This window comes from Chiloscyllium plagiosum, unplaced genomic scaffold (genome assembly GCF_037043375.1).
Source record: "Chiloscyllium plagiosum isolate Xiang-an unplaced genomic scaffold, Cpla_swu_hap1 HiC_scaffold_4, whole genome shotgun sequence".
NCBI classification, from domain to species: Eukaryota; Metazoa; Chordata; class Chondrichthyes; order Orectolobiformes; family Hemiscylliidae; genus Chiloscyllium; species Chiloscyllium plagiosum.
The window spans coordinates 111,656,789-111,680,627 of NW_028270142.1; the positions used below are offsets into that span (position 1 = coordinate 111,656,789).

At 40.0% G+C, this 23,839-nt stretch overlaps 1 protein-coding gene across 2 annotated transcripts in view; it reads right to left on the reverse strand.

Moving 5' to 3' along the window:
- wnt3a (wingless-type MMTV integration site family, member 3A) overlaps positions 1-23,740 on the reverse strand; it is a 76,417-nt gene extending 52,677 nt beyond the window's left edge. Inside the window, exon 1 of one of the 2 annotated variants that reach the window (XM_043687937.2) lies at positions 23,497-23,740. In XM_043687937.2, coding sequence (XP_043543872.1) covers positions 23,497-23,567 — 71 coding nt within the window. In that variant the 5' untranslated portion in view covers positions 23,568-23,740. The remainder of the gene's footprint in view (positions 1-23,496) is intronic. The other variant, XM_087986599.1, reaches the window with a different exon arrangement.
- Between the last annotated feature and the right edge of the window lie 99 nt (positions 23,741-23,839).

The window sequence follows — 23,839 nt, forward strand, 5'->3', positions numbered from 1 at the left end:
CGTTTCTGTAATTGCTTTGATATCCCAGTCCCATGTTCCTAACCATGTTCTGAGTCCGTCTGCCTTCCCTGTTAGGCCCCTTGCATTGAAATAAATGCAGTTTTATTTATCAGTCCTACCTTGTTCTCTGCTTTATTCTTGCTTGCCCTGACTGTTCAACTTGCTTCTTTACTCAACTGTACCAGTCTCAGATTGATCTCTTTCCTCACTATCTCCCTTGGTTTCACACCCACTCCTTACTAGTTTAAATCCTCCTGAGCAGCTCTAGCAAATCTCTCTGTCTATATATTAGCCCCCTTCCAATTCAGGTGCAATCCATCCTTCTTGTCTGGGCCACTTCTTCCCCAGAAGAGATTCCAATGATCCAAAAATGTGAATCCTTCTCCCATACACCAGCTCCTCAGCCATGCATTCATCTGCTCTATCCTCCTATTCCTGCCCTCACTGGCTCATAGCACCGGGAGTAATCCAGATATTACTACTCTCGAGGACCTCCTTTTTAAGTTCCTGCCAAACTCTCTATATTCTCCCTTCAGAATCTTATTCTTTTCCCTTCCTATGTTGTTGGTTCCAATGTGTACAATGACCTCCAGCTGGTTCCTCTCCCCCTTGAGAACATTCTGCACCCTCTCTGAGACATCCTTGATCCTGGCACCGAGGAGGCACACACCATTCTGATTTTTCGCGCTGGCCACAGTATATGGACAATTTGAAATACACTAAAGACCCAATGGCACATAGAGGCTGCTAGCCTATAAATCAGTGATAAAGTTGGTTAACATATGCTAAGAGAACAAGTGAACTTTCGTGTGTCTGGGTAGTCTCCAAGTAAGTGGAAGCTGAGTAAAGACAAAGAAAGCAACCTGAGAACCATAAGCTTCATCCTGTGTAGATGTATGGGATGTATATGTGACCCTGTGCATGAAGTAACCTGACAGAAACATGCAAGTCATTGGTGTCCCCGAGCTCCAGAATAAACTTTTGAAGTGCTGAAGTAGAATGAGAGTTTGGTCGCGAGCAGAATACAATGATGCTGAAGGTTTGCCAATACCAACTTGCCTGGATGAAGGCTTAAGAAGGATGGTGCCAGGGAGCATGCAGGGATGTTGTTATGAAGAAGCAGTTACATAATGGTTGCAATGGGACAAATATTCAGTCATCTGCAGCCAGAGTTACCTGCTCTGATTTTCATGTTGGGAACATGTTGCATTATTTAGCTTCTCTAAAGGAGAAGGAGAGAATTGTAAATGCCAGATAAATAGAGAAGTTGCACTTTAATGAGATGCAAATTCATGCTGCTCGGTGGAGAGATTCTGGAGTTGCCACTTCATGCTTGAGGGGAAATTCAGAAAATGTTTTCTTGACATTGAGACTGTAATATTTTTCATTATCTCCATATATTCTCACCTCTCTCACCATTACTCATGTCACACCAGGCAGGAGAAAATTCTGCCCGATGTCTCTCCTCATCATACATTTATCTACATGATGTACAGAGCCAGCAGCTTTGAGATGCTCTGCTTCTATGTGTCCTGATTCCCTCTGTTGCCTTTGTGGAAGGTTACCCATTCCTCTCTACAGTACTCCAAAGAGTGGAAAAAAGGATGGAACTATAAAGGATGAATTGATGGATGGATAAGCGGCTGAACACATGATAGACTTACTGATAAACTGAACTACCAATCAACCCATCTACCTTCAGTTTACATCATATCTATAAACTGGCACTTCTGATACTACAAAACGCTCACATTGTCGCACTGAGGTGTCAGCATAGATTGGGATTCAAGTGTATTTACTTCTCTTGATTCATTAAGGATCCATTACAACACTCATTTTCCAAGCATGTTGTTATTTTCTGTGCAAGTCAAATAGTTTCACCTGAATGCTCAATAGCATCAAATGTTTATAAGAATCTAACTCTGTTTATTTACATCATACTAAAATTAATTAGGGAAATAAACTTATTCAATTGCAACTCAAGGCTAAGTTCCCTCTTCGGCTGAATTGATATACACCAACAATTGAATTACTGATGATGAAATGAATCAAAAGGCCAGTACTCCCATAGACTAGTATACATAGGCACTCAGTCAACTGACTAAATGCAGGAACAAGCCTATCCCAATACAGAAATGTTAACATCAATGCAGTCACTCATAGGAATTGTCTTACATACTTCATTGTGATGTTTCTTCTTCGCAAGAAGGTTTCTAAGGTTCCTTGACTCACAATCAGATTTATTATTCTGGATGTGATCATGCCATGACATAAAACACTTTAACAGTTCATAATTGTATATTACTAAGTGTTTCTTCTTACCTTTGGAAACATTGAGTTACATGAAAGAGATACATAAGACAGAACTGACATGTATCCTGTATCACAGGGTGGGACACAGGATAGGAAAAGCCTTTACTTCCGGATTACACCACTGTACAATCAGATATTCAGTAGTACTCCTCAACATAAATATGACGATTACATTTAGCAGTGGCAACTACCACATCTAAAACGTAAATCTGAAACTTGCAACACCAGAATTCTAAATTACATTAGTTACATATCAATAATGTAATACACCAAAAACATGATAGCATTAAAATATATCAGCAAATGTATCTAGAATACATTACAAATCTTACATTTATGTTCTCTGCCTCTCAATATTTCAAATCACAAGAGCTGGTGAAATGGTCTGCTACTAAGCAGCAGGTTTACTTAAGCATTTATGATGGAAATATGGTAGTAGGTCTGGCCTGCATGGGTTTAACTTGCAGCACAACATGGTCCAAATACCTCTGACCCCATCACACTTGAATGTAAATCTGGATTCTTTTGAATTTATTGCAGGTGGCAAGCATGCCTCAGTCGTGACGATGGAGCTGTAAGTTCGAGGCCCAAGCTTCTTCTACATTGAAATGGCATTAATAATATCATGTACAAATATTAAATATTAAGGTATTTCTGAAATAATGCTTGAATTCTATTATGTCAGTGACATACCAATGCTTGCATATTGCAGCAAGATACCATTATTAAGATCAAATAGCAATACACTGAGCAACAGCACAAATATACAAAAATACAATATCTCTGAGATAATGATAAACATATGACAACATGTCATAATATAGTACACCAGCATGAAACTACATTAGGAACACCTTGACAAAATATAACAGCAATACATGGGTAATAAATAGACTATCCGAGAGACATTTAATTGCACCAGCTTTGCATTTATATGTGTAACAGCAATGTATTTGTAATTTATAACAACATCCCCGTAACATTGGTTAACTACTGCTTCAATACCTTACACTAACTTGTTCCAGTTAATGAGAACAAAATATTTTTGTCTATGGATGGAACAATGACAATAATACAACCTTTCAGGCTTATCTGAGCATACCTGCTTATTCTGACATCTTTGCAGCCTATTGAGAATTTCAAATTCATACATGTTTCAATTATAAAGATTTATTTTCTTTGTGTAAACTTTTCCTGTAGATAGAGAGAGAGAGATATTGATAGATAGCTAGATAGATAAATGATAGAAAGGCAGATATGAAGTCTATATGAAGTTTAACCTGTCTTAATTTTTACTTTGCCATTCTCAAATTTCATTTGGGGTCTTATTCCTGATCATGATTAATTTCCTTTTCCATCTCTCTTTCTACTTTTAATGAATCCATATCTTACCATTATTCTGCATTCAATATTTGTTTTGAATCCCTGTTCTCCCTGCTGCTCATGATTCATCTTAAATGCAATCTATCAATTATATATCAAGAATACTGAGTATCAGTTACATTGCTTTGGAATTAAGTCCATAGGTGGCACTCACATACAATTAAGTCATTAAGTATTGTAGAGCTCAGCTTCACAAGTTAAACAATAACATTTACTGTCAACATATTAAAATTAACATACATCAGCAAGCATAACATTTATGTGTATATATGCCTTAATCTTGCCTTAGATATTCTTGTAGTACATCAAATGGGAGGGAGATTTTGACGGGCTATGGATAGCATCCCTGCCTCTGAGTTAGAAACCTGGGGTTCAAATTCCACCCCAGGACTTAACATTAAAGGAGGAACATTCACAATGCGGCAGAACTTAATTACTTTCATTAAACTCAATGGTGATTGGAAGGATAAGAGAGATATTTAGTCAGCCAGTGTGGTGGAATGGAATATGGAGTCTTTATCATCACTAGCCACATTTCCAGACTACAAATGCGTGACTAAGTGCAGATTGCCACAGCAACTCATATTCCTTGAATGAACTGTAACACATCACCGTCACACATGCTGAAACTTATGGGAAAGAAGGAGTCCACTTGGAACATCATGTTGGAGCTATCCATGTAATTCCACGACCCAGTCTATCCCATAGCCTAGAAATCTTTTCCTAGAAATGTTTACACCAAATACCCATGTTGCTGTTGAATCTGCTTCCACCCCTTTTCAGGCACTGCATTCTGGATCATAATAACTTTCTGACTAGATTAAGAACTCTTCTTTTCCATTCTGGCTACTTTATCTGTGTCCTCTATTTACCAAATAGTTGGAACGGATTATCTTACTTCTTCAAAATTATTCACAATTCTAAATATCTCTATTAAACTTTCCCTTAATTTTCAATTCTGTTCCAAGAAGGATAATCACAGGAATTCTAGTCTCATCACATAATTGAAATCTCTTTGTCTATGGTATCTTTCTGGTAAATCTTCCATACAATCTTTTCAGGAGTATGAACAGTGCCAGTTACCCATCACTCCCATAAGTCTGAGTATTTTAGTTTCAAGGCTGTGTCTCTCTGCTGCCTAAATGCTTAATATCTAACATACGTTACATAACCAGGTATTGGAGAGGTGTTCCTGGGGATTAGTAGGGGCAAGGAGGCGGGAAGATTAAAGTGCTCTGACCTAAATATTTGTAAATTTTGCACATGTTCCAATTTGATACCCCCACTAAAAGCAAAATACTGCGGATGCTCGAAATCTGAAATAAAACACAAAGTGCTGGAGGCATAACATCATCTGTGGAGAGAGAAATAGAATTAGCAATTCAAGTCCAGTGTGACTCTTCTTGGAATGAATTAAATCAGACTCAAAATGTTAACTCTGTTTCTCTCTCCACAGATGTTGTCAGACCTACTGAGTTTCTCCATCACTTTCCGCTTCTATTTAACTATCACTACTGTTTGCATTTTTGAGGGTAGGCTGAGATAATACTCAATAAAATTAGGTCAGATATATACAAATAATCTGTTTAACTTAAAAACAAGTGGACATATAGGGTCACAGTGTAGAATGAACTCATTTAGTCAGTCAATGCACCTTCCCTTTGATAATAGTACAAACCATTGAATGAGCCATATTTGCTCATGTCATCTTTGTTTTACTGAAAGAATGTAACTGAAATATATTCTGCATTCTACACTTTTGTGTTCTGATAGCCTCACCCTAGCAGATTGTTGTTTAAACACTCTGACTCTCAATTAGTGTCTCCAACTATATTTCATCTTCCATTGATCAGTAAAAAGAAGTTCTGTTGATATTCCCAGTAGGATTTTTGGTTCGAGGAACATTGTAACCCTAATGCTGTGAAGTATTTATCAATTATTTGTTCATCCCCCATTTCCTTTGCCTCACAATTAGTGGCCTTGGACAGTGAAGTCTGGAAATATCTCTTTAAACCTCTCTCATTAAATCTTTAAACTGCTCTCCCTCTTTTTTAAGATGCTTTTCAAAATTTTATCCATTGACTAACCTATTGGCCACCAGACCTAATATTGCCTCTTTGACTCAGTGTCAATTTTGGCCTGATTACACTCCTGTAAAGTGTCATGTGATAACTTATTATATTAAAAGTGTGATATAAATGCAAGCTTTTCCTGTTGTGATCATCAGTGGGAATGTTAATGTTTTTCCTCATTTTTATTTGTAGCTGCTTAGGTCAATTGTCGCAAAGTTCAAGAAACTCACCACATATCTGCGGTCAAAATTGGAATCTTCTTGGTTTCTAAGACTCAGCTACTGTTTGTTTTAATCAGCTGAACAATGCACTCTCAACAAATTTTGAAGTAGCTTGATTGAAGAAAACTCTTTCTCATCTTGCAGCTGTATTTAAACTTTTCTGAGTCAGACAAGCCTCTTAATGGTTTGGCAAGAGTCCAATATTTTGCAAAATCAATCCCCAAAGATTGAGAAGATCACTTACAGTGCAGAAAAAAAAAATCCCAGGGATTACATTGCACTGTGTTGTGTTGTATCATTGCTTGAAGCATCACCTTTGGTTTTGCGTGTTTTCACCCCACCTACATAATTAAACTGTTGTAAAGTTTGAATATAATCAACAGACTGGTTGAACAGTGTTCAGGGGGTAGTACTCTTGCCCAGAAGTCTGAGATTCTTGGTTAATTTCTGCCAAAATGATAATTTAATTGACGTTCTCTATTTATCATTTATATAATGCCCAGAATTCAGAGATTTTTGGTTAATTTCTGCCAAAAAGATAATTTAATTGTCATTCTCTATTTATCATTCGATTAAAATACATCCAATGGCAATCAATAATCAGCAATGCCCACTTCTAGCTTTATTCCCCAAGACATTTTAGTGAACTTTTGAAAGAAAGGGAGAATGGGCATTTCATGATGTGGAAGGGTTCGAAGGGAATGGAACATAGTGTGTAACACTAAGTAGGAATATCTATTAATGGAGATTATTTTAATCATATCTACACACTCTACTCCTAGATTTCATCATACCTTCTGCCATCATGTCACTAAAGCGTTACTGATGATGTGGGGGATCTTCCATTTCCACATGTAATCAGACATTCCACTTTGAACAGCAGTGCAGCAGCATTAAACTTGAGGCTGTATTTTAATCATCTTTAATACACATTATCCACTTCATTTCAACTCAGAGTTTCTGAGTTTCTGAAGCTTTGGTGCAATACTGAAAGAATACTGCAATTTGCAGTCTTTTAGATGAGATATTACAATTCGACCCTTTCTGCCTTATCCAGTAAATATAAAAAAAACTGCAGAATTTGAAGTATATGAATCTTGTGCTCCTGTTCAGAGTTTATTCCCCAGATAACACCACGAATAATAAACAGATGATATTACCATTTATTTCATTGGTCTTTCTGGGCCCTTACTACATATAAATTGGCCATCTCTCTGAATTATAACAGTAATTGACTATGAACCATTTCCTTTTACACTTAATCTCCTTTAATAGACATTCACAATTGTGTATGATGTTTAATCCTGATTAATCCAGCCTTTCCATTATCATATCATTAAGCTACAAAGGGGAAGCTACATAGTTCAGTCTCGACAAGAGTAATTTTTCTTTGTATTTTTATCTCCATTTTTTCACTCTGTCATTAAAAACTATCTCCAACATAATCTAAGATTTCCAAGGTTTTCACTTAAATGCTTCTTACCTGCTTCTGGGACAATGCTGCGACCTTGTATGATCACATCCACCACTTTTATGTTACTCAGATTTGAATGAAATTAAAGCTTTATAATTCATCACAAACACCTTGGAGTAAGACATCCTTAAACACAGTGCTCAGGTACCTCAAATTGAACATGAGGGAAGGCATGTTCAGGCCAAATTTAAAGTTAAAGGAGGACTGGTGTCAGGCAGCTATATATCAAAGTATGTTATGATACAGCAGACAAGAACCATGGGTATATTAAAAGTTAAACTACAAGATGGGCTGATGAGGAGAATTTTAGGTTCATTTTTAGTCGACTGGTTCCGTCTCCCAGCAAATCAAATTTATACATCTTGGCCTCTCTTCAAGTTCCTCCATTACTAATAAGTATACGGATGGTAATAATGCAGATATACTCTGCATGTGCGAGTGATCCCAAATATGCAGGTGCATGCAGAATTATTTTTAAGATGCTTCCTTCAAATTTACAGACAACACCTAAGACTTGACAGTACTTTATTTCGGGCAGATGTCCAAACAGTTAACTAATCAATTCTCTCTAACCTGTCCGCACCTGATTTACAGGAATGTAAACTCAATCCAGTGACTCAGTTTAGAAAATACAGATTATAGCAACACTGTAACATAGCACCACGAGTTACCTGTTACTAAATGTTTACAAAACAATAGGAAGTAAAACATTAGAAGCTGAAATTCAAGCAAAAGTCTTAAATGTTGTATATGTAGAAATATGATTAAATGAGAATCTTTCAAAGAGTTTGAAGAGTAAACTGGATATAACTGCAGTCTGTAGACAGATTGGACAGTAAAGTGCTTTAAGCACTAACTTTCCAAACAGGGATTTGGACTTACATCCAGCTCAGGGTAATAGGTGAAAGTTTCTCTTTGCTGTGACGATCCAATGTGAAATGAATTTGGGCATTTTTGGCTCAATGCATCCTGAACCTTCATTGATAAAACTGGCATTTGATAATTTCGTTGAGACAAAGGGAGGGAGGAGAGAGAGAGAGAGAGAGGGAGAGAGAGAGAGAGAGAGAGAGAGAAAATGTGGCTAGCATTGAAGATAGAAGTGTCATACTAGTGCTGTAGCAGGCTCTCTTTATCGATTTGTCCTGGTGTAAACTGTTCATTGTATAGCAGAAATGTACTGTGCACTTCACACTATTTACCTGGAGTAGAAAGGCTTGATAAAACAGATAACACTGTGTCTAACTTGAATGTGGTGTTTGCTGCTGTGTTTGGTGCTGATGCTAGATATTTGGCATAGGAAGTGTTCTTTTCCCCAGCCTAAAGTTCCATAAACTGAAAACTGTCAATCATATGTTAAAGTAGAGTGCGGTATTGACCTTTGATGAAAACATGTAATGAACAATAGCAAATCATCGACTCAATTTACAGCATGGTCATTGACTTTGATGGAGAACAAAATTGGCCAATTCACTAAATTTCACACTTCTGCTTAATATTAATTTTGCAGTCAGTTTTAAGAAATAAACCTGACAGATTAATTTTGTCAAAGTTAGCCATGTCAGCCTCAGCTCGAGGATAGGTTTTGTGCCTCTAAAACAAGTGATTTTAAATTCAAGTCCAACTGAAGGCAAACCAAACCAAAACAATGTCAAACTGAGGGAGTGCTGATCTTCAGAGGTGTTGTTTCTCTGAGAACTGTTAAACAAAGTTCAGGCCTTCTCTCTCAGATGGATAGAAAATATTCAACAGCACTATTCGAAGAAGACAAAGGGAGTTTACCTGAATGACCTAATGAACATCAATCTTGCAATTAACATCAGTAAAAGTAGGAATACCTAGCCATTTATTCTATTGCTGTTGTGGGACATTGTTATGTGCAAATTGGCCACTCAATCTCCTACATTGCAAAAGTGGTTTCACTTCAGGAATACATCATTGGCTATAGCATGCTTCGGATGTCCTGAGGTAATGAAAGATGCTTGCAAGTTTTCCTTACTTATTCTTACTCTCTGTTACACAATATGTAATTACCTTATTATGTTACAATGTTTCTACTCCAGTGAAACACAACTATAATCATTCAAGTGCATTTTGATCTATTCCCTAGAACTCTGTGGGAAGGTAGGGAAGAGATTGCTGGGCGTCTTGCTGAGATACTTGTATCATCTATAGCCATAGGTGATGTGCCAGAAGACGAGCTTGGCTAATGTAGTACCATTATTTAAGAAAGGTGGTAAGGAAAAGCCAGGGAACTTTAGACTGGTGAGCCTGACATTGGTGGTGGGCAAGTTGTTGAAGGGAATCCTGAGGGACAGTATTTGCATGTACTTGAAAAGGTAAGGATTGATTAGGGATATTCAACATGGCCTTGTGCATGAAAAATTGTGTCTCACAAACTGGATTGGGCTTTTTGAAGAAGTAACAAAGAGGATTGATGAGGGCAGAGTGGTAGACATGATCTACATGGATTTCAGTAAGGCGTTCGACAAAGTTCCTCATGGTAGACTGGTTAGTAAGGTTAGATCATACAGAATAGGAGGAAAACTAGCCATTTGGATACAGAATTGGCTCAAACATAGAAGACAGAGTGTGGTGGTAAAGGGTTGTTTTTTAGGCTGGAAGCGTGTGACCAGTGAAGTACCACAAGGATTGGTGCTGGGTCCACTGCTTTTTGTCATTTCTGTAAAGTGATTTGGATGTGAACAAGGTGGTATGGTTAGTAAGTTTGCTGATGACACCAAAATTGGAGGTGTAGAGGACAGTAAAGAAGGGTACCTCAGAGTACAGCAGGATCTTAATCAAATGGGCCAATGGGCTGAGGAGTGGCAGGTAGAGTTTAATTTAGATAAATGTGAGATGTTGCATTTTGGAAAGGCAAATCAGGGCAGCACTTAATGGTAAGGTCATGGGGAGTGTTGCTGAACAAAGTGACCTTGGAATGCAGGTTCATAGTTCTGTGCAAGTGGAGTCACAGGTGGATAGGATAGTGAAGAAGGTGTTTAGTATGCGTGCCTTTATTGGTCAGTGTATTGAGTTTATGAGTTGGGAAGTCATGTTGCAGCTATACTGGACAGTGTTTAGGACAGTAATAGAATTCTGTGCAGTTCTGGTCTCCCTGCTGTATAAAGGATGTTATGAAACTTCAAAGGGTTCAGAAAAGATTTACAAGGATATTGCCAGGGTTGGAGGATTTCAGCTATAGGGAGAGTCTGAATAGGCTGAGACTACTTTCCATAGGAGGCTGAGGGGTGACCTTATAGAAGTTTATAAAATCATGAGGGGCATGGATAGGGTAAATAGACACTTGTCCCTGGGGTGGAGTCCAAAACTTGAGGGCATATGTTTCAGGTGTGAAGGAAAAGATTTAATAGGGACCTAAGGGATAACTTTTTCACGCAGAGGGTGGTGTGCGAATGGAATGAGCTGCTAGAGAAGTGGTGGAGGCTGGTTAAGTTCCAACATTTAAAAGGCATCTGGACGGATATATGAATAGGAAGGGTTTAGAGGGATATGAGCCAAATGCTGGCAAATGGAACTAGATTTATTTAGGATTCTGGTTGGCAGGGATGTGTTGGCCCGAAGGTGTTTTCATACTGTATATCTCTATGATGCTATGACTCTAAATGTTGTCAATACAGTTACATGCAAGCAGGTTAAGGCTTCAAACAGCTGAATTTCAAGATACACAATCTTAGGTGAAAACCTCAGTACCAAGTAACTGCTAATTTCCCCCAATCATCCTTTCTCCCACCATCTAGAAGCCTTAATGTTGCCATTAATTTCTAGGGGTTTAAGTACAGAGGGTAACAGTGTCATGCAGCAATTATATAGGGTCTTGGTGAAGCCTCATCTGCAGTATTGAGATTTGATCCCCTAATGTAAGGAAGGATATACTTGCCATAAAGGGAATGCATGGAGGTTCACCAGATTAATCTCTGAGCTGATGAGTTTATCTTATGGAAACAGTCACAGATTCATAGAGTTGTTCTGCGACAGAGTGCCATTTGGCCCATCATCCAGGGAAGTTATTTGGGTGGAACTGAAAAATAAGAAAGGGATGATCACCTTATTGGGTTTGTATTATAGACCCCCTAATAGTCAGAGGGAAATTGAGAAACAGATTTGTAAGGAGATCTCAATTATCTGTTTATCTGTTTATGGTAGGGGATTTTAACTTTCCAAACATAGACTGGGACTCCATAGTGTTAAGGGTTTAGATGGAGAGGAATTTGTTAAGTGTGCACAGGAAAATTTTCTGATTCAGTATGTGGATGTACCTACTAGAGAAGATGCAAAACCTGTCCTCCTCTTGGGAAGTATGGCAGGGTAGGTGACTGAGGTGTCAGTGGGGGGGCACTTTGGGGTCAGCAACCATGATTCTATTAGTTTTAAAATAGTGATGGAAAAGGATAGACCAGATCTAAAAGTTGAAGTTCTCAATTGGAGAAAGAACAATTTTGATGGTATTAGACAAGAATTTTCAAAAGCTGATTGGAGGAGATGTTCGCAGGTAAAGGGACGGCTGGAAAATGGGAAGCCTTCAGAAATGAGATAACAAGAGTCCAGGACATAGAATCCTGTCAGGGTGAAAGGGAAGGCTGGTAGGTATAGGGAATGCTGGATGACTAAAGAAATTGAGAGTTTGATTAAGAAAAGAAGGAAGCATATGCCTGGTATAGATAAGACAGATCAAATGAATCCTTAGAAGAGTATAAAGGCAGTAGGAGTATACTTAAGAGGGAAATCAGGAGGGCAAAAAGGGGACATGACATAGCTTTGGCAAATAGAGTTAAAGAGAATCCAAAGGGTTTTTACAAATACATTAAGGACAAAAGGGAAACGAGGGAGAGAATAGGGCCCCCCAAAGATCAGAAAGAAGCCACAGGAGATGGGGGAGATACTAAACGAGTATTTTGCATTAGTGTTTACTGTGGAAAAGGACATAGAATCTATAGATTTTAGGGAAATATATGGTGACATCTTGAAAAGTGTCCATATTACATAGAAGGAAGTGCTGGATGTCTTGAAACGCATAAAAGTGAATAAACCCGAGGATCTGATCAGGTGTACCCTAGAACTCTGTGGAAGCTAGGGAAGTGATTGCTGGGCCCCTTGATGAGATATTCGTATCATCGATAGTCACAGGTGAGGTGCCAGAAGACTGGAAATTGGCTAACATGATGCCACTATTTAAAAAAGGTGGTAAGGACAAGCCAGGGAACTATAGACCAGTGAGCCTGACATCGGTGGTGGGCAAGTTGTTGGAGGGAATCCTGAGAGACAGGATATACATGTATTTGGAAAGGCAAGAACTGATTAGCTATAAGTTAACATGACTTTGTGTGGGGGAAATCATGTCTCACAAACTTGATTGAGCTTATTGAAGAAGTAACAAAGAGCATTGATGAGGACAGAGTGCTGGATGTGATGTATATGGACTTTAGTAAGGCGTTCAACAAGGTTCCCCATGGGATACTGGTTAGCAAGGTTAGATTTCATGGAAAACTGGCATTTGGATACAGAACTGGCTGAAAGGTAGAAGACAGAGGGTGGTGCTGGAGGGTTGTTTTTCAGACTGGAGGCCTGTGACCAGTGGAGTGCACAAGGATCGGTGCTGGGTCTGGCTTTTCGTCATTTATATAAATGATTCGGATGTGGGCATAAGAGGTGTAATTATTAAGTTTGCAGATGACACCAAAATTGGAGGTGTAGTGGACAGCGAAGGAGGCTACCTCAGACTATAATGAGATCTTGATTAGCTGGGCCAATGGGCTGAGAAGTGCCAGATGGAGTTTAATTTAACTAAATACGAGGTGCTGCATTTTTGCAAAGCAGGACTTATACACTTAATGGTGAGGTCCTCGGGAGTGTTGCTGAACAAAGAGACCTTGGAGTGCATGTTCATAGATCCTTGAAAGTGGAGTCGCAGGTAGATAGGATAGTGAAGAAGGCATTTGGTATGCTTTCCTTTGTTGGTCAGAGTATAGAGTACAGGAGCTGAGAGGTCATGTTGCAGCTGTACAGGACATTGGTTAGGCCACTTTTGGAATATTGCATGCAATTCTGGTCTCCTTCCTATCGGAAAGATGTTGTGAAACTTGAAAGGGTTTAGAAAAAAATTACAAGGATGTTGCCAGGGTTGGAGGATTTGAGCTATAGAAAGAGGTTGAACAGGCTGGGGCTTTTTTCCGTGGAGCATCGGAGGCTGAGGGGTGACCTTATAGAGGTTTATAAAATCATGAGGGGCATGGATAGGATAAATAGACAATGTCTTTTCCCTGGAGTAGGGGAGTCCAGAGCTAGAGGGCATAGGTTTAGGGTGAGAGGAGAAAGATATAAAAGAGACCTAAGGGGCAACTTTTTCACGCAGAGAGTGGTACGTGTATGGAATGAGCTGCCAGAGGAAGTGGTGGAGGCTAGTCCAATTGCAATGTTTAAAAGGCATCTGGATGGGTATATGAATTGAAGGATTTGGAGGCATATGGGCTGGGTACTGGCAGGTGGGACTAGGTTGGGTTGGGATATTTGGTCGGCATGGACAAGTTGGACCAAGGGTCTGTTTCCGTGCTGTACAGCTCTATCCTTACATCAGTTTTATTATCTCATACTAATTTCCTTCCTTTTCCCATATACCTGCACACAACTTCGCTTTAAATAATCACCCAGTGCCTTCTTGAATGCCAGAAAGTGAGGACTGCAAATGCTGAGGTCAGAGTCAAACATTGTGCTGCTGGAAGAGCACAGCAGGTCAGGCAGCATTCGAGGAGCAAGAGAGTCGGTGTTTCAGGCATACTACATCAGGAATGTTGGGGGGGATGGGGGAAGGGGGCAGAGAGGTAAATAGGAGGTGGACGTGAGGGGAAGGTAGTTGGGAATAGGTAAGTGCTGTGGGGGGTGATGGAGATAGGTTGGTGGGGAGGGTGGAACAAATAGGTGGGAAGGCAAATGGACAGGTAGGACAGGTCAAGAGGGCAGTGCCGATGTGGATGGTTGGATCTGGGATGAGGTGGAGGGAGGGGAGATGAGGAAACTGGTGAAGTTGACATTAATGGTGTGTGGTTGGAGGGTCCCAAGGCAGAATATGAGGCATTCTTCCTCCAGGAATTGGGTTGCTTGGATTTGGTGGTGGAAGAGGACCAAGACTTGCATGTCCTTGGCAGAGTGGGAGGGGGAGTTGAAGTGGTCGGCCACAAAGTGGTGGGGTTGTTTGGTACGTGTGTCTCAGAGATGTTCCCTGAAACGTTCCACGAGTTGCTGTCCTGTCTCCCCTTCTTGAATGCCTCAATTGAACTGCCTCCAACACATTTCCCATGTAGTGCACTTCAACCCCTAACTACTCGCTATGTGAAAAAAAGATTCTCACATTCCCCTTGCTTCATTGACACATCACTTTATATCTACACCTTCTTGTTCTTTTTTCTATTATAAACACAAATAGATTTGCCCTATTTACTCTGTTCAGCCTGATCATTAGTTTGAAAACCTCAATCTCCTCTCAGCATTCTTCTCTCCAAGGAGAACCATCCCCACATCTTAAATCTATTCTCATAACTGAAGAGTGATGAGGAAACTAGTGGTGTATTACACAGAAGATAAAACATTGAACAGTACAGAACATGAACAGGCCCTTCTGCCCACCATGTCTGCGCTGACCTTGCTGCTATTTGAAATTAATCCCATCTGCCTGCGCATGGTCTGTATTCCTCTATTCCCTCCTTGTCTGTGTCCTAAAGGTCGTGGCCTATTCTTCAGAGTATCGAAAGATGAGCTGGTAGATTGTTCTCATTTGCTTCTTTTGGGGTGGGGGGTTCTTTCATCATGCAGGTTAATGCTACATTATATATTTGGGTAGAAGGCAGACTGATTGAAGAGAAGGAAAAGTCAAGAAGTTCAAACATTTTATTATACATTATTACTCAATAATTTTCTATCTGGTAATCCAAGGTATACCAGATTCCAATCTTATTGGTATATTAGAGAAGGAATAACCTACCTTCTTTATGTCTTCATGTACATATGTTCATTTGCACTTATCAGTGAGACTAGTGCCTTGCCTAGTTTGTTTGGAATGATCTAACTCTGTCCACACTGCTGTTTATATTCAGTGATGTGCAGCTCATTGACACCATGAGGAAGTAACATACTAAAACAAATGGTAGGCTTCTCATGTCTGTTGATGAAAATTCTGACAATTATTTTGCCCCAATCTAATAAGTTAGATTCTGATGAAGGGAATAAGCGCTGGGCCTGTACCACTCAGGATCCTTCATCAACATCTGCAGCCTAAGTCGCAACTTCCATCCGAACATTTGCTTATTTTTAAAGAGATCTTTCATGCTGAGTGAGGGGACCATCATTACTCATGTTCTCTGCCTGTGGTGATGGAGGGAGAGGCAAACATAAATGAGAGGAAGTTAAACTGTTTTCTCACTGGATGTTTACTCTGATGGCTTTATTCTAAATTTATTGTGAAGAATTGTGTCTCAATGGCAAGCTTGGCATTTATTATCTAGTTGCCTTGAGAAGATGATGATCTTCAATTAGTGCATGCAAATGTGTGTGTCGTATAATGTTATAGTTCATCTGAAGGAGTTCATGTTCATGATACAAGGACTTCACTGAATCCATATTTTGATTTGAGTTATTATTGTCACATGTACTTAGGTACAGTGCAAAGTATTTTTTTCACATGCAGAATAGGCAGAACATAATATACAAAGATCACATGGTGATAGACCAGAGAGAGGAATATGAAGTTACGGCTGCAAAGGAGGTGTAAAAGTGCGGAAAAATTGTAATAAATGTGAGAATAAGATCTGCTGGAAAGAGTTTGCAAAGAGTTGCCCTGTGTCAGTGCTATCTTGAATCTGATAATCATGTCATTAGATGACTTGCAGTGTCACACAGTCTTTGAATGGACAGAGTGTGTTTGACAATAGCCTTTGTCGGGAGCAGTACATTTATTACAATTCCTGACAGTATTTAATAATGGAAGTTGTATTATTACAAACTTGCAAGAAACCATCTTGTTAACTAATACTCGTGCCTCTTTTGTTTATGGTCACAAATGGTCTGTTAGTAATAACTAGACAGACCCTGCACATGGTATAGATAAGGAAGAATTAGTGGCTGCAAAACATCCCAACCAGCCCAGTCCAGGACCACATCTTAGCAATTGCGGAGAATACTACGCAGCAAGACAGCAGGCAAGAATCAAATAGGTTGATATGGAACTGGAGCTGAAAATGTGTTGCTGGAAAAGAGCAGCAGGTCAGGCAGCATCCAGGGAACAGGAGAATCGACGTTTCGGGCATAAGCCCTTCTTCAGGGAAGGAACTGGAGTCCAGTATAAGTCAAAATCAGTGTAGGGGTGACAGTTTCTCTAAATGATTTAAGTTTCAATGAGAATCTAATAATGTCATGTTCACTTTTACAGAAACCAGCCTAATGATTCAAATTATGAAACTGTTTGGAGAAATTTGAGCTTGCTTCCTTTGAATTTTATCCAGTATCACGATCACTACACCTTCCACATAGAAGTGGGATAGTACTAAGAGTAATGGCAGTGCTACACCGAGCAAATAGCAACAGAAAATGAAAAGATACGGTACTCTTCAAAGAAGTGAGGGCTGGTGACAAAAGAGTGATTGGGCAATTGAAAAGGAATTCTCCTTATAAACATTCCCAAAAATGCAGCACCAGCAACCATTTGGTAGCTCCTTTTCCTGCCAGATTACATCTGGAGAGAAAGTTACCAAGGTGGAAACAGAAAAGTGGAAGCAAGAATAGCAAAAGAGTGAGACATAAACGTGAGAAGTGGGTGGCATGGTAGCTCAGTAGTTAGCATTGCTGCCTCACTGCACCAGGGATCCTGGTTCATTTCCAGCCTCGGATGAGTGTCTGTGTTGAGTTTGCACATTCTCCCTGTGCCTGCGTGGGTTTCTCTTGGGTGCTCTGGTTTCTTCCCACAGTCCAAAGCTGTGCAAGTTAGATGGATTGGCCACGCTAAATTGCCCATAGTGTCCAGGGATGTGCAGGCGATATGGATTAGCCATGGAAATGCAGGGTTACAGGGATAGGGCAAAAGCGGTGGGATGCTCTTCAGAGGATCGGTGTGGACTCCATGGGCAAAATGGCCTGCTTCCACACTCTAGGCATTCTATGATTCTAAAAGAGAAAATGGGAAGCAGTGCAAGGAGATAATACTGATAAGCAATCATAGAAACTAAGAGTAGGTCCTTTGGGCCTGTTCCACCATTCAATATGATCATGTGCAAAATGATGCATGATTGACAAGTTGCTATCAAAAGAGAAGTGACCAGTTATTTGTAAAATAAATGCATAAAAAAGTGTGAATAATGAGGAGAGGAACAGAGCTAAATGTGCAGCTCATCAGCGAACTAGCAAAAGGGTGATAGACCAAATGGGCTTCCTATGTTGAAAAGTTCTAGGAATTGATGATGCTATGGTCCTGTGATTATTTACTATTTCAGGGTCACAAACACAGATTCTTATTTACTTACACAGTCAGAACCTTTTTTTTGCAGGAAAACAGTAATTACTTATTTTCCAGAAACCAAAACATTTCAGTCACTGGTGACAGAAGTATGATTGAATTTTGCAAAGCCATAATTTCAGATCCATACAGTGCTCCTCTCAACTGTCGAGAAAAGCCAAGATCCAGCAGTCAGTCAAACCTAAACTCCTGTCCTGGTCCTGCCAAATCCTACACTATTATGTGAACTTCAAGGATTACTCTCCATTTTGCCAAGCCAGACCACTTTATCATCAGTAATATCAAACTGAAGGACTCTACCTCTCTAAATTCAAACTCCAAGATCTCTCCATCTGTTATACCAAATTCCAAAGTTACTAGCCCCACCGTGCCTTTGTACAACTACTCTACAGTAGTTACCTCCAATCTGACATGTTTTTCCTATAACCTTGTCACACGCCCTTCGCTTTCGAACTAGAACAAACATTATACATACATAAAGGAATATATGTGAAAAAAGTCACTCATTTATGGTTTCCATATTGACCTGAGTCATGGAAATTGATGACTAAAATTCCAGAAAGTATCTCTATATCATAAGCCAATAAAAATTTGATTTGACATTCAGTCATTGTGATAATTCATCCTATTGTAAAATAGTGTATCCTCTGACTCAACATAAGTCATTAAGATCTTGCAGTATATATGCATAAATGTATTGGAATGTGCAATGGTATGGATTTCACATGCTTTTTTGTGTCCTATTCCATTTCCTTTGAATTGAGAGAACATCTAATGTACAATTTCATCTGAATTTTCAATTACATTTAATTAATTTTGATTCATCTATACAATTTACTCCTCTTTCTTGATTTTAAGTCAGTACTTGAACTAAACTGATTAGCAATTGTACATTCTCAATTATTTTGAATAATCCTAGAGTTCGTTTTACACAAATGGCCTGGAAAATATACCATAGGAAACCAACAAGAACTGTTGCAATATTAACCTTTTACAAACCTCTTCATACTTCTCTCTTATGTCTGAAGGCTCCTTCTTAAGTTCTAAAGATAATTAAAGAGAACTTTTCCAGAAATACAGATTGTGAAAGCTAGAATATGTACAATTTATAATTTGCTTCCCTGTGAACCCATGATTACTTACTGTGTGCCCTGTGAACCTCTTCAGAACGGTGTCACCAATGAAGAACAGATTTTTTTAATGATGTTATTTACATTGCAAAGTTATGTTGTGATGTGAGTGATAGGTGATTTATACAGTCATTATATTTCAGCAATCTTGCAGTTGTGAGGCAGCATACCGTTGTACTCGTGGTCAGCAGCGCAATGGGAGGTCATCTACAATTTTCTCAAATGCATATTGCATTTCGATTATTATGTGTTGCATAGAGGCAAGACTAGGCCATTCAGCTTCTTGTGCCTGGACCAATCTGACTATGTGAAAGTGAAGACTGCAATTCTGAAGATCACAGTCAGGATGAGACAGGTGCTGGAAAAGCACACCAGGTCTGGCAGCATCCAAGGAGCAGGAAAATCAACGTTTCGGGGTTTCCTGATGAAGGACTCCTGCCAAAGACGTCGATTTTCCTGCTCCTGGGATGTTGCCTGACCTGCTGTGCTTTTCCAGCACCACTTTAATCCAATCTGACTATGGCTGATCTGTGCTTGAACTCAATATATTTATTTTTGCTCCATATACCTCGGTACTCATTCCCAGCAATAGTTTATTGTTCTCAGATATCCAACTGTTTTCCTATGACCCACCTGTGCTAAATAGCCTACTTATAATGTTAAAGTTCTGTCCACTTTGTCCTGGATTCCCCTCAGAAGACCTTCCCTGTATCTAGTTTACTGAACCTGGTATTGTTTCAAGCAACTCAATTACGTCACATCTCTGTCATCTAAATTCAAAAGAATACACTGGGATTTAAAGAATGTATGCACGTAAATAAAAGTAAAATATTGCTGATGCTGGAAATCTGAAATGAACACACAAAATGCTGAGAAAATTCAGCAGGTCTGAAGCATGCATGGAGAGAGAAACAAAGATAATATTTTGTGTCCGGTATAACTTCTCCAGAACTCAGATTCTCCCGCACTCTGTGTGTTTCTAAACGCAAACTCTGCTCACTGCACTGTAGCAGCAAAGCCTGATACCATTTCTGGGGTCTAGTACCTAGGTAGTGATGTAGTGATAATGTCACTAGACTAGAGGTCCAGAGTCTGGACTAAAACTATACCAAAATGGGTTTGCATCCTACCATCATAGATGGTTAAATTTGAATCCCGTAGGAAAAAAATTTGGAACTAAAAGCTGATCTGATACTGATCTTGTAACCACTGTTGATTATTCTATAAACCCCCATCTGGTTCATGCTGTCCTTGAAGAAGGAAATCCTTATGACTCAATCTGACTCAGCAATTTGATTGACTCTTAACCACCCTCTGAAATGGCCCAACAAATCAATTGGTTTGTGAGGAAATGAAGCCCACATCCCATGATCTAATAAAAATAATGAAAGCAGTACTCCACATGGGCATCTGATCCCAGCTGTAAAATAGAAGTATTATACATACGTCCTGTGCAATTATGGACAGCATGTGTTTTTGCACATTGGCCCGAGTGCAGAGTCATTCATGTCTATGTATACATATATATGTACTGCTGGGATTGGTTAACTCATTTGGCTGAGTGACTGGTTTCTGATATAAAGTGATTCCAATAGCATGGGCTCAATTCCCACAACAGCAGTAGGAGGTCTATCCTTCGCAACCTCTTCCCTTCTCAAATGTGTGGTGACCGTCAAGTTAAACTACTACCAGCCATTTTCCTCTAGTAAGAGATAGGATTATGATGACTTTACTCTTATGTAATATGTAACATTTTATGTCTGCATAGAAATAAAATTATCTGCAAAAATATGGAGTTTAGTCAGGGGTATGAAACATGCCTCTGAATGAATATCTGTCTCAATACATTTTTGTATCTGTGTGACCTGATTTCAGTAAATGTGTCATCCTTTCTCCCTGTGCTCCTCAATAACTCCTCAGTATATCTCTCTCTCGCCATCTTTGGTATCTCTCTCTCTCCTACTGTCTCTCCACATCTGTGTATTTCTGCCTTTCTCCCTGTGACTCTCCACATCTGCATGCATCTCTTTATCTTAACCTCACCCACTCTCTCAGTCTATTACTCTCTCTGCTTTTCAGCTCTCTCTCGCCTTCTGTCTCTTGATATCTGAGTATTTCTCCCTTTCTCCCTGTGAATCTCTGTATTCCTGTGTGCATCTCTCTCTCACTCTCTCCCTCTCTCTCTCTCTCACTCTCTGTCACTGTCTGTCTCTTACCCTCTCTCCCTGTCTCGGTTTCATCTTGCCTTTTTCTTCATCCTTCACGGTCATCCCTCTTTACTCCCTCAGGAAGGACAAACTCATTTCCAATTTGCTGAGATCAGCTCCTCCTTCAAATTTACACTGTCCCTTACATTGAAAATCAAAACCTCAGTCCAAGCCAGATTATAGAAACAAAATGTTCAGGTGGCGATTAAATAGACACGACAAGATGGAAAAAAGTGAAATGAGGGATGGACATAGATCCAGGACAGCAGTGAGCACAAAATTACAGAGTCAGTGAAATCAATACAGAAATAGATAATTGAAAAAAGTCACCAAAGAAAAGTAATAAAAGAATTACCTATAAAGAAGCCAAATGGAAAACAAGAAGGGGGATGGAGTGGAGGTAGGGGCAATGGATAGACCTCCCCTCACCACAAGCATACTGCACACCCTCCCATACAAAAAAACCCCTTCTTACAACACAACACACCCACTCGCACACAAAAACCACTTCCCACAGCTCCATGCCACTCCCACATACACACATCTAACTCCCACACACCCCTACCACACCCAACACCAACACACACAGCTCCCCCAACAAACAGAGCTTCCCACACACCTCCACTCACAACTCTCTCACATGCTTTCCCACACTCCCACCCCCTCACACACAGAGCTTCCCCACACCCTCAATCACAACTCCCTCATACCCCCTCCCACACTCCTACCCCCTCACACACAGAACTTCCCCATAACCCCTCCCACGCTCCCAACCCCTCACACACAGAGCTTTCCCCACACCCTGTCCCACATTCCCACTCCTTCCCCCCACACAGTCCCCCAACATACACTCACCCAGCACACTCCCCTTCACACACACATTCCCCATACACAATCCCCACACAGTTCCACACACACACTCCCCCTCACATACACACTCCCCACACACAGTTCCCTCCACACACACTCCCCCTCACACACACACACTCCCCACACACAATCCCACACACATACTCCCCCTCACACACACTCCCCATAAAGTCCCACACACACACACCCTCACACACCCCATATACAGTCCCACATACACACTCTCCCTCAAATACATACTCCCCACACACTCCCACACACACTCTCCCTCACACTCACATACACACTCTCCCTCACAAACCCCATACACACTCTCGCTCTCACACACACACCCCATACACACTCCCCCCAACCGGACAGGAAGAGCGAGAGAGAAAAATCTGTAGTGTAAAAAAATGTAGAACGAAAAGGAACGAAAGAAATCTGAGTGCCTTTGTATGAGACTAAAAGGGAGACACACACAGCGTCCGTTCACACCGCCCGCTCCAACTCTGTCCCCCTGAAACCCAAAATCAACCCCGAAACCCCCTCTTTTCCAACAGGCGCGTTTTGCTATGTTTCACAGCGACCTCTCGATACAGAAAGATCCCAGGATCATTCCACATTGTATTTCTGGCCGAATGCAATGATATAGTCTAATTATTAATCGATAATTTTGGAGAGAGTCAAGTCGGTTTCACAGACCCTATTGCTGAGTTTACTGGCCAATCGCAGTTCTCTTCCTTCTCCCTTTTACTTGCTCACAGCTTGCCCGGGCGTCAAATCTGAGCTTACCTATATTTTTTTCTCGCTCCAAGCAAATAGTTCGAAGAACTCACATAGTGACATATACATCTACATACACATTCATACCTACATTTAGACATACACACGCTTACATACAGATACACGCTTATGGATACATACACACATACGGGTAGATGCACACATATACATAGACGTACAGATACAGACACATTTGCATATACGTACACACACAGATATACAGATTATATACATATGCAGATACATACACATACGAATACACACGTTAGACAAAACGACTCGGAAGCACCAAGTGTCAGTGTCTATCGCCTCCTCCGCTCTTTCTTCTCTAGTTCCCAATAAAAAGTACCGAGTGCAGTTTAAACACCTGATACTGTTCCTGTAACCAATACAACTGGAAGATGCTGAGAATTAAAGAACAAGCTCGCTCTCTATGTACACAGCACATTGCTGAGCAGAAAATCTACAAGGAAAAACATAGTGAATGATTAACCCCAAGTAAAAGCAGTTTAAAGAAAGACGTTGAGAAACTTTTCCCAACTTACCACCAAACTGGGTAACCTGCCATGACTTGTTTCACGTTCAGTAGAACCAGGTAATACCCAAACAGAAGCATTTCCAGAACTAGTCAGCGATTTGAATCTTCTTTTAGATAAAAAGAAACTCTTTGAACCGGAGCTAATCTTGTTTCTTTTCGAGAGCGTGTAGTAAATCCCATTCAAAGTTGAAATAAAACACTCTCGGTGGCCAGTGATTCGCAAAGCCCAGAATACAACAATAGAAACTAAATTATACCAGAGCAAAATTGTAACCCAAAAAAAGGAGAGTTGACGGAAGGTGTCCAATCAGGATCCATTGCCACAGGGAGCAGGATGATTATACAGTGAG